At 43.5% G+C, this 12,549-nt stretch overlaps 1 protein-coding gene across 1 annotated transcript in view; it reads left to right on the top strand.

Annotated features, from left to right (window-relative positions):
• The window catches only part of Vang (Strabismus domain-containing protein Vang), a 214,983-nt gene that overhangs the window by 179,643 nt on the left and 22,791 nt on the right, over window positions 1-12,549 (top strand). Inside the window, exons 3-4 of the mRNA XM_075693698.1 lie at window positions 2,663-3,726; window positions 12,034-12,117. Coding sequence (XP_075549813.1) covers window positions 2,722-3,726; window positions 12,034-12,117 — 1,089 coding nt within the window. The 5' untranslated portion in view covers window positions 2,663-2,721. The remainder of the gene's footprint in view (window positions 1-2,662; window positions 3,727-12,033; window positions 12,118-12,549) is intronic.

Below are 12,549 nucleotides of genomic sequence, written 5' to 3'. Positions count from 1 at the left end.
AGTGCAATATATTTATCCTCAGTTTCATCCGGCAGAATACATTTCTTGGCAGTTTTTACATGCTAAAGAGTGGAAAATCTTTTTCTTGTTGTAAATTGAGCATGTGCCTTTAGATTTTATTTGATTAGTCGAATTTTATATTGTAAATAATGGCAAATGATCAGTAATGTCACATGAGATGGTGCCTGTTACAAATATTGGTGATGAATGACTATTTGTGATGTGATCAAGTGTACTTTGTTGCGAGCTTGTTATACAAGTGGCAAATGTTATTAGTTGCAACAGGCCTCGCAAGCAAGTAAATCAGTTTAAGAATATTTAGTAGAGTTTTCCGTGACATCAGTATTGATATCGCCCAATAAAATGACGTGTGTTAGTCTCATTGTAGGTCTCGAGTAGCTTTCTGAGTTCTTGTGAAAAATGTTGTTTTGTTAAGAGGTGACCTATATATGACACCTATCATCATTTTTTAGTCTTGTATAGTAGCAAGCCTTTTGTGGTACGATCAGGTTGAATTTTAATAAACAAAGTTTCATATAAGTCTGACATAATGGCAATGTCGCACCTGTCAAAATAAGATATTGATGCTTTGATATAAAGTGCTACACCTCCATGCAACGGCACAGGGCACACTTTATCTGAGAACGAAGTTCGATCTGTTTGTCATTTCAAGCTAGTAGCCTAGTTTAGGATAAGAAATGTCAGAGCAGTTACTGAGCCAAGTTTCGAATAAGGCAATCACATGGAATGCGCACTTTAGAGATGCATTCAAATGAAGCAGTGCGTCATAGTGGTTCTGCAGGCTGCGAATGCTTAGATGAAGTAGGGACAGATCAGATGATGCCTTCATTTGTTGACTGAATTGCTCAGTTGCTCATGACACATTTCTCACGGTCAGCAGGTTGGTGTGTACGTGCCATGCATATATATATATATATATATATATACACACATATATATATATATATATTTATATATCAGTCCATGGAAGAATGCACTTTTGCGTGCACCCCTCTTGAGGTGAGGCAGCTTCAATTGGCCCTTTCAATCATTTATGCTGATGAGCTGTTGAATCCTAAACTATGTTGTTGCTCTGAAAAAGTCGCATTCTTTTCATCTTATGTTTGCTGCCTTTATACTGTCAGTCATGCACCCACCTTTTAATAATCTCTGCCACAGCTTTGCCCATTTTGTCCAAGTATGTGGCATCTATCACTGAACTCACTCGTTCATTAGCATTGCAGGCATGTATGTAAATGTACAGAGCTTTCAGGATAGGACATTTGCTGTGTGCAAAAAAGCAACTAAAAGATTTAGCTAATGCCTACCTTCAGAGTGAAAAAAAAAAATAAATCTGCTGGTTCTGTTCTGTTCTCATATGGTAAAGAAGGTTCACTTCAGACAAGGAAACTTGAGCTGGTGAGCAAGAATATCAAACATGAAAGCTCTGTATTATTGCGATAACCTTAAAGCCCCATGTTGCAGAAAATCCTGTGTCGGTGTCCAGCATCAGTGTCCTGTGAGTGAAAATTCGTGTAAATTTAGGTATATGTATATGCCACGCCTTGCTATATGACATGCAGGATATGTGGGTCATACTGGCACACATTTTATCACTAAAGTTGCTGATACCTTGTCTTACATTCTTGACAAAGTTATTCCTCAGAATTTTGAGAATGACAGCCCACAAAGAAATGTTATGAAACAAAGCACCGGCAGTGCATGCCTTTTATGTTAAATCTTCTCAGACTGAAATACTGAAAGTGTGGAGCAATAACAGAAACTTGAAAATTATGTAAATTTCTTGGTGAGGCTGTACACTACCTCCGGGATCGGCCCACCCAAGAGGACATGTTTCTGCCAGAAAGCTCTCCTCCGTGCATAGCTTTCGCCGCCAGCGTTTCCCAGTAAACATTACGGTTACATAAGCGGCATTTGCCGGGAAGCATGAGAAGCAGTCAGGGATCCTTCAATAATGTGGGCATTCCACTCTTAAAGGCAAAGCTTAAAGGGACCCCGAATCGATTTTGACGATTTTGTACAAACATACTGAGTTGTTAGAGTAGGTCCTTCTAATCATTAATTGACACATCTAAGTTCCCCGTGTAAAGCATGTAATTTATTATAAGGGTTTAAAAATGTACATCGCTGCCAATCACAGCACACTGTTTGGCTGAATTTTCAGCCTCCCCTACCCATTTGGCGCAAATTGCCCTAATGACGTCAGTAGGGCAAGGTATTCTATTGGCTGCCCAGGGCTTGTCATAGATAATTTTTCCAATTTTATGGTGAACAAATGTTGTTCGTAATTATTGGAATGTTAGTTCATTTGTTTCTATAAAAAAGAAACAAAGAAAATGCACAAGAATAATTTCTCAGTACACTTCTTGCAAATATTGCATTTGATGTGCAATGTTCTTGTAGTATGCAGCTGTAAAAATTACGTTGTGCACATCTGTCCCAACACATCTGTGATTTGTGACTTGTTGCTTTTGTGACTTGTGCAGTTACCATCATAACCTTTGTATTCTCTTAAAATGAAGTGCTATTGCAATTCATTGCCGCAAGGTCTTGCACCTACAGCATGTCCTTGTTTGTGAAGCACAACGCCTAAAGTATGTGAAGGAGAAGCTACACAATTTCACTTGTTCAACCTCTGCAGGAGTGCAGCTGAGGCTGCAGTAGCGGCTGGGCTGACAGTGACGGCCCGGTGGCCTGGCCATGTCCCTCTGGTCGGGGGACGTCCATGGTGGGATCCAGCTGCCACCAAACTACAAGATGTCACACGACAACGAATCCGTCAAATCAGGCCCTAGTGAGCGGTCGCGGAGGTCCTCGTCTTCCCGGCACCATAACCACAGCAACAACATCCAGAACCACCACCAGCAGCACCACCAACAGCGGCAGCAGCAGAAACAAGACGACGGCCCGCAGCATTCGTACCGTGCCAGCCGAAGGCATTCGCATCGCTCCACTAGGTCATGTCCCACACAGGTTAAGGTTGGTGGGGACCGCAGGGATGAGGTCATCGAGGTACAGATCCTCCCACAGGATGACAACTGGGGCGACAACACGACGGCCATCACGGGAAACACGAGCGAGCGCTCAATCAGCGCTGAGGACGTGTCGAGACTCGGCCGGGAACCTGAAGGCACACCCGGAGGCTTCTTTCGCTGTCATATGTGGGCGGGGACCGTGCTGACGAGCATCCTGTCCTTAGCGGCATTCCTCTCCCCTATAGTGATGGTGGCACTACCACGAATCGAGATGCTAGAGTGGAAAGTGCAGAAGTGTGGACCGGAGTGCGACGGCCTCCTCATCAGCTTCGCCTTCAAGCTTCTCATCCTTGCGGTCGCCACTTGGGCCCTGTTCGTTCGACGGCCTCGGGCGACAATGCCGCGCATATTCATCCTGAGGGCGGTGGTGCTGGCCCTTGTCTTTGTGTTCATCTTCTCCTACTGGCTTTTCTTCTGCGTCCGCATCTACGAGCGACGCCACCAGGACTATGAGTTGACGTACCTGAGCATAGTGCAGTTTGCTCTGTCCCTGGTGGACTCACTCCTCTTCATTCACTACATGGCCGTCATCCTCGTAGAAATACGGCAACTGCAGCCGCAGTACTATGTGAAGATTGTGCGATCTCCCGACGGGCAGAGCAGGAGCTACGCGGTCGGGCAGCTCAGCATACAGAGGGCAGCAGTGTGGATGCTCGAGAAGTACTATCAGGTGGGTGGCAACTTATAACACTTAGAAGTGTGCAAATAATTCAAACTTTCAAATAACGAATTGAATATTGCCCTATTCAGTTTGGTCTTTAGATTGAATATAGTTACTATGTTTGTAAATGAAAATATTTTAAAATCGTTTTTTAATACTTGTAATCATCAACTAGGCAATAAATTTCATTGTTACAGCCATCGTAGACACAAAATACAAGTTACGTAGTTGAGCACACTATATGTCACTCAAGGAGCCAGACATTTTAGGCTAAGCAGCCATCATTCACACTCGCTAATGAGTAATTAGTATGCTAACAAACCTCTTGTTTGCTCCTAATGCTCCATTTGTGCTTTTAATAAACAGTACTTCATAATTAGCATGCAGTGTAATAACAGAAACTTGCTAGCATTGTGAATATTGTTGGTATTAAGAGTGGTCAGCTCAATATTTGAAAAATATTGAACATTCACATCCGATTTGATTCACTTTTGACACTATTCGATTTGTACGCAATTCAGTCTCAGAAGTGACTATTTGTACACCTCTAATAACCATTTTCATTTTCAAGTTTGAATGATATAGGCCATCCAAACTTATAATTTCACAGGCCACGCAGTTTGACAGTAGGAGGTTTTGTCCACTGTGTCATGCAATAATGTAAACATGCGATGGGATCAGCAGGCACGTGAATTGTACTTGTCAAAGTGACACTTCTACTTTTTCTGAGTGTATGTTGTAGTTTTTCCTGTACAGTCATTTCAGTTCAACTAGCATTGGCGTGATTACACTTTCTTAAGGTGCCTTAAATCACTTGGGGAAGGAAAAAATATCTTTTATGCTGGTGAATACAAGGCACTCTTTAGTGAAAATCTTCAGGTAGCTATATTCAGAGTTGACAAAGTGTAGCTTCACAACTTCAACAGAACTGGAGTAGTGCAGTTGATGCCACCTTTTCCCAACAATGTGAATTGAATTCAATTGAATTCTGGGGTTTTAGATGCCAAAATCCCAAATAATTTTGACCACTGGGGGTCTTTAATGTGCCCCCAATGCATGGGAAATGGGCATTCTTGCATTTTGCCACCATCGAAATGCGCCCTCTGCAGCCAGGATTTGATCGCTCGACCTTGTGCTTAGTAGCACAGCACCACAGCTGCCAAGCAACCGCGGCGGGTCCCAACTATGTGTTCCTTACAGAGAACAAAAGCAGATGCTATGAACACCCGCTGGCTCATGACTTGTACCAGACCTGAAAAAGTCACAAGTGCTGCTATTTTCTCTCTCCCACTTTGTTTATTTACTGTACGAGCTACTGGAAGAAATATATATATATATGTAACGAACCGCACAAAGATTGTACAGTGCACTAAAAGAGAAAGAGGTAGACGAAGAATAAAGGCAGTGTTCGGGCGACCATGTGTGTTTCCGTTCGGAACCTCCTGCTCGCGTCACGCAAGTCGACAGGATAAAGACCTGGCAGCCACCTCATTGGCCTCACATCATCATGCAAGTACTCAACACCACGGCGTGAACCAAGAGCGCACAGCTCCACCACCGACACTGATCAGCATCATGACCGCATCACTGCAAGCCTTGGACATGCCCAAGTACACTGGATGAGCGGACGATGGGCCCGCAGAAGACTGGCTTTGCCTCCTCGAGCGCCGTGCATCTGCTGTATCGTGGTTGGAACAGGTTGGAACTTCAATGACTACACCACCGGTGAGGCATTTCACTTCTACCTAATGCACATACTTGATAAGTATGCATCATGGGAGAAAATCAAGGAAGAGATGATCGGTGGATTTAAGGTATACGCTGCAGACTCCCTCATTATCCAACAGCTGGAAACATTACAACTGGGTTGCCGCAGTCACACACAGTTTCCACGTAGCGGTCATCATCAGTTCCAACCAAAGTTACGTGTGACCAGATCAATGACAACTATCCTGAGAAGAAGCGTAAACGCATACCACGTAATGATGACGTCCGCAGAACCATCCTCACCATCTGCACTCTCTACATTTGACGCCCTCGCACTGTTGTCTTGTACGCGCGGCCCGCCAGCGAGTTTCTTGTCACATAACACTTTAACGGCTGTCATACAACGCCCCATCTCCAGTGCAGCTGATACTTATTCTGATGAAACGAAGCCAACTTGCTTACTGCCAGGAAGAAATTGGAATACAAGTACCAGCACCAACGCACATACGTTTCAAGGTGAAGACAAGTTAGAGCCATATACATCTAGATATCTGGCTGCTTCGCGACTCTCAAGCCTCCTTCTGCGATGCTTCAACAAGATGCTGCCAGTGCAGAAGCATCGCACACGCAAAGCAGCATCACGCACTGTGTAATTAGTGAAGCGCCCTTTTGTCATGTCGTTGCGGCAGCCTCAGTGCCGAAAGCACAAAAAAGAGCGGCACCGAAAGCACAGATATGATGACAAGAAAGAAGTCAATGTGCAAGCCAACACAACCCAAGCAGAACTGAAAGACGAACATTTTCCCAGCAATAAACGTCGCCGAGGATGACTTTGGCAATGATCAAGACTGTGCCTATACCGAGAACTTCAACGGCGAAGCCACAGAATACGATGCAAAGGATACGGACCGTTTTCGAGTAAGATAGTCCAACAACCATTGAACCAAGCAGCAGCACATGTCTACCAGCCGCGAAAAGTGGACTGAGGTCAAAATAACTTGACAAATAACATACATGACACAAGTATAGGCCACACCATGTACCATTCAGTCTCTGAAGTCATCAACTGTAAGCTGATCTACCGATGCTATGTGGCACGCCTGCCTCATTCATTTGCGACAATGGCACACGCTGTGACACCAGTAGTATTCACGTGCGGGGCACTCATATGTCGCCCGGTACGCTACAGCCAGCCTCACCCACCAGAGCTGTGTTAGATGTGGTCGGGCAGCTGCACTTTTCTGTGAAGCCGATAAGGTTACCGAACTAACGTGTGAAATTAAACTAGCTGCGCATCTTTATTTTTCATTTATCAGCATCTCCTAGTTCTCTCGTATGTTGCTTGTTGCTCGCACTCTCTCAGGGGATGGGGGAAGCCTGTTACGAACTGCACAAGGACTGTACGATGCACTAGAAGAGAAAGAGGTAAACGAAGAATAAAGGCAATGTTCGGGCGACCATGTTTGTTCCCGTCTGCAATCCCCTGCTCGTGTCACACGCACGCACGCACGCACACACGCACACACACACACACACACACACACATTGTTACGGGGAGAAAATATATCTATTTACAATATATACAGTTAGAAGTTTGTAGCTCAGTAGCCAGGTGTTGTGCCATACTACGAGCACCACGTGGCGACCACGAGGCGACGGGAGCTGCCATACTACATGCACCACGTGGCTACCACGAGGCGACGAGAGCTCCCATTTCTCCGCAGCGAATCAAGAATTCGACGTGGGCGAGGTCATCACCCTGCCCCACCTGGTTCTTGGCAACGAGAATTCGCCCTAACCGGTTGCTGCCGATGAGGGGTCGCCGAAGGGATTTAAGGGAGAACCGGCCCATTGTAAGGACAGAGAGTCGCTTGCAGTCGCCCAGGCGGTCTGATGCGCTCCTACTGCTATCTGTACGCTATCATCCAATATCTGTAAATATTGTATAAAGTTTTTTGTTTCTTCTCCGTCCACGTAACGAGTTCGTCTTTCGTCCTCCACCCCAAAGTCACAACACAGGGTAACACCATCAACCAATGGTCCAGACACTTCAACCTCCTCTTCACCTCCCAACGTCTTTTTGTTCACAGCGGCGCAGACTCGTATGTGGCATTAACCCCCGGCGGCAGAAGCATTGTGTCGATGCTTCCTAGGGTGTTGAATCAGTGGGCGAGTTATAGGGCTTTAGTCTCGAAACGTGCACAATATCATTTCTTGGAGGGGTAGAAGACGTCGAAGTCACAGGTGATATGTCATATGTGAGTCTGGTGACTTGGCAAAGAACTCGGTATGGCCCGACGTATCGCGGCAGCAGTTTTTTGCAAAGGCCGACGCGACGGGAGGGTAACCAAAGCAGGTCAAGTGACCCAGGGCTGAAATGAACATTCCGACGACGACTGTCGTAACAATGCTTTTGGATAGCCCGAGGCGCTAGAAGACGGTCACGGGCAATGTGACGTGCTGTGGCTGCGCGAACAATGGCCTTGTGAGCATAGGACATGGTAGTGTTGGCATAAGAAGGGAGCAGCAGGTCAAGAGGTAGGAGTGGGTCACGGCCATATAGTAGATAGAACGGAGAAAAACCAGTGATATTGTGACGCGACGAATTGTATGCAAACGTCACGAAGGGTAATGTGCAGTCCGAATCCCAGTGATCGTCAGACATGAGCATTGATAGCATGTCCGTGAGTGTACGATTGAGACGCTCGGTAAGTCCATTTGTCTGTGGATGGTAAGCCGTCATGAACTTGTGGGACGTGAAGCAAGAGCGAAGGAGGTCGTCGACAATATATATATATGTATGTATATATGTAGTAACACATAAATACCCCAGAAAATGGGTGGGAGAACGGCGCCGCGGTAGCTCAAGTGGTATAGCATTGCATGTGTAATGCGAAGACGTAGGATTGTTACCCACCTGCGGCAAGTTTTTTTTTCATCCACTTTCATTTCTATTATTTTATCATTTCTTTAATTCAGTTAGTAAGTACAAGTAATTTCCCCTGTTCTGTCCTTGGTGTCTTTGTTTGTTGGCTTCTTGTGCTATGAATAATAAAATCAGGCCCCTCGGTTAACCCTTTCTTCTCATTCATTACATGACGAGTGTCTCGAATTCGGCAACATTGATGCCTTCAGGTAGCACGTGTGGGTTTATTGACCAGTTGCCTTCAGCCAAAAAGATCACATACTCATGACGCCTGCTGCAGAAAGGATGTTCCACATCCGCTGCCAAGGTTTGTGAGTGGTGGCGCTGGCTGACACTCCCAAGGTTAGTTCTAGTTACAGTAGCACGCGAATACCCCAGAAAGTGGATGGCAGAACTGTGCTGCAGTAGCTCAATTGGTAGAGCATCGCATGCGTAATGCGAAGACTTGTGATTGTTCCCCACCTGTGATAAGTTGCTTTTTCATCCACTTTCATTTCCATAATTTATCATTTCTGTTATTCAATTAGCAAGTACAAGCGATTTCCCCTGTTTTGTCCTTGGTGTCCTTGTTTGTTGGCATCTTATGATATATATATATATTTGAACGACCTTTACTTGACCGTCGCTACACATGGATGATTGATAATTTGGCATATGAAATATTGAGATTGCAGAAAATTCCACATGTGAGGTCGCCGAGAGTCATCTCAGTTTTTGAATGAGAATGGTGCTGGCATAATTGAAAGCCACACGCACATCTATATTTTTAATATCTTGTGGGTTCCCTGCATTGTTATGCACTCCAGTGCAACAGATATTGTTATGATCACTTGTTCATTCAGAATGCTCAAATCCATTTGTGCCCTCTTCAAAATGAGCTATTATAATCAAAATATCTGTCAGCCCCTTGCGTATGGGAAGCCACCCCCGAGGTGGTGAAAAACAATGCTGCATGGAATTCAGTCGTGCTGATCTGTGCTCTTGAAAGGGCTGTAGAAAATAATGCCTCTTTCTCTCCACAGTCACCCTCTCTCTCACCAGTACAGTACTGCACAAACGAATGTGTTTCCTTTGGGCTTGAGAATTCAGGGAGGAATGATCAGACTTTGACAGTTGGTACAATAATGACTGCTACATGCAATAGGCATGAAAATGTTTAACCAAGGATAGTGGGCATCTTTAAGCCACAGGGGCAAAAAGCAAAGGCGTTCATGTAATGAGACCTTTGGCTGCGTGGTAAAAAACCCCAAGCAGTTAAAATCAATCCACACTTCTCTGCCACAAAGACGCTTGTAAGCCTTGCATTGGTTTTTGTGTGTTAAACCTCACCAATTAGTCAAACCTCCCGACTTGGAGAGGCAACGCTAAGTTGCAAAAGCACTTGCACATCAAACATTTAGCTAAACGATTGTACTGGTCATGGCTTGAATTCTTGCTACCATGAGGGCTATTAACCTTTTTTCACAAACGCTAGGAACACTCTGTTTAGAGCAGTTGCACAAATTATGAAAACTACAGCGACTAATATAAATGGCTGGTACTTCCTTTTGATACTGCATTGTACACAAATTAAGGAATTTATTTGTAGAGTGCTGTATAATTTATTTTCTTGCTGTTCCTTCTTCACCTTAGTGTGCTCTATGCCTGGTTTATTAAACAGTACTCTTTCACTTTGCATTGCCTTATATTTTGGGTAATTTCAGCTAAGCTAAGCATCTGATAAGCTGAATGCATTTATATAACCCCGATTATGTGGGGAAAACATGAGGAAGGCGGTAGATGCAAATTCAAGACAATGAGCAAAACAAGAGCCAAAATAAGCGAGAGCCAATGTTTCGACAAGTGGACTTGCCTTTTTCAGGGCCTTGAAAAAGACAAGTCCACTCCTAACATTGGCTCCTGCTTTTACCTTGTTTTCGTTTTGCTCATCTCCCAGTTATGTGGGCCTCATTAGCCAAGGTTTGGCTGATTGTCAGTTGCAACCTGCCACAGTTTTGCAGTCCAAGACAAGACAGAAGTTAACAGGAAAGTGGAGGGTTTAAATGTACAACTCTTGTAGAACAACAAATGCCACTGGAGCCAATTAATGTTTTGAGAAGGGGCCTTGTCTTCATCAGGTTGCTTGCCCTAACCTAACGAAAACGTAGACCCCCTGGTCAGAACGTTGGCTCCAGCAACCTTCCTTGGTTGATCACTCTTGATCACAGTTGTACAATATTACACAAAGGTCTGTGAGCAATTCTTCTGTTGAAACGTAGTAGCTGCTTATATATAAGTTTGGTTAGGTTATTCATGTAACTGCACATAACTGTGGTAGTTTGTAAATAAGCCGTAATTTCACTAGATCATGCAGGGCAATGTTTTAGTTAATGATCTAGCAAACATTGATGGGGATCCATGCTATGTAGTCTATGCCAATGACACTGTGTTATTCTTTTTATCTAGCTGCCCTGCCAAATTGATTACAAGAGGTAATGAACTTTTGAATAAAAAGCACACATGGTCACTTGATAACAGTTTGACTGTTATTTTGGAAAAGACTAAAGTGCTGTTATTTTGCACTAAGAACAGATAAATTACTTTCAAGGAAGATTTAATAATGGACAACACTAAAAGTGAACTTGTGTAATTTGTAGGATCTTTCGGTGAATTTTTCTCATAACCGAAAATTCTTTATTCCTTAAACTGCTTTTCTCATTCCAATAAATACTTAATACATAATTCATTTTTTTCTGAGCCATTTAAATTATTGTCGTCTTGTCTGGGGTACAACTTGGAACTGAGTCAACAGATTGCACATTCTGCAAAAGAAGGCTCATCACACTATTTGCAACAAACCATATGGCTTTTCTTCAGCATCTTTATTTTATGAACTTAAGAGACCGAAAGCAAATGCCCCTTTTAAGTACTGTTTCGTACTTGCGTATAAAAATGAGCAGAAAAAAAGTATAAACGAGATTACTTGTATGGCTAACTTGAAGCAACACGAAGCTCCCTACAATACAAGAAGTCCAGAGTATTGGCACATACCACAATCAAACATTAACTGTGAATTTCAAATGTTGAGCTCCAGGCTACCTTGTTCTTTAAAACTGAAGGTAGCGCTAAAAAGGACGAACAGTCGTTGTGTCGTCTTTTCACAGTGTGTTCGTCCTTTTTAGCGCTGCTTTCAGTTTTAAGGAATGCATCACCAATTAGCCCAGCACCAAGTTTTATTGAGGCTACCTTGGTTCCTAAATGACCTTCTTGTTAACGAAATTGATATTGTGTGTTGTTCTCCTGATATTCTTGCTTTTTTTCTCTCCTATGTGAGTTGTGCGCTATCATCTTAGCTTAGGAAGTGTATTGAGATGTCATGCTTTTTTTTCTTTTCTTCTTTATTTTATGCATCTTGATTTGTTTTTCTAATCTGTGATGTTTATGCATGGTATGTTATAGTGCTTGAATTTTAAGCAATTACAAAAACTTTATTTATGCTCTGCTGCTCTTCTTGTGTTATGGGTATTTGGGGCTGGTTCTTCTGCCATGAGCAGTTATTTTCTCAATTTTCCCTCCACAGTACTGCATTTTGTTTTGTGGAAATAAAGCATGCATGCATGCACATGCACGCACACACACACTTTGAACTTTGCCGTGTGCTTTGTTGTACTTCTGGAACCTGAGCTTCTCTTTTCATAATGCAGGATTTTCCAATTTACAACCCTTACCTGGAAACTGTTCCAAGTCGCCACCGAAAGCAACAACAGCAGCAGCAGCAGGCTTTCAAGGCAAGTTAATTTCCCCTTTGCACCATCAAGTCAAAAAGGAATTAAGACTGCTTCTTCATTTTGAAGCAGAAAACACAGCAAAAGAACTGGACATAATTAAGGAAGGGACAGATGACGGCACCGTGCTGTTTTCTGCTTAAGTCTTGTTCATGAACCAAGTCGTGAATGGCACACGCTGGAAGTGGTGAACCAAGCAGCCCACATGTGTATTATGCTTCTTCAATCTCACTTTGCTTGTGGTTTTGATTTTGAGCACGATTCGCTGTGTTCTATTCCAGTGCCACGAGTGTAGGGGAGAAAAAGGAATAACTTCGTGTTTTGTTTATTTATGTTATTATATGTATGTTATTTATTTATTTATATTATGCAGAATATTACAACATTTATTCTTTCTGTCTTGCTGGAAATCAATGACGCTGTGTGTTGCCTCAG

Source organism: Dermacentor variabilis, chromosome 5 (genome assembly GCF_050947875.1).
Source record: "Dermacentor variabilis isolate Ectoservices chromosome 5, ASM5094787v1, whole genome shotgun sequence".
Classification (NCBI taxonomy): domain Eukaryota; kingdom Metazoa; phylum Arthropoda; class Arachnida; order Ixodida; family Ixodidae; genus Dermacentor; species Dermacentor variabilis.
Note: the sequence above shows the minus strand (reverse complement) of the source record. Positions and strands in the feature narration are given on the sequence as shown.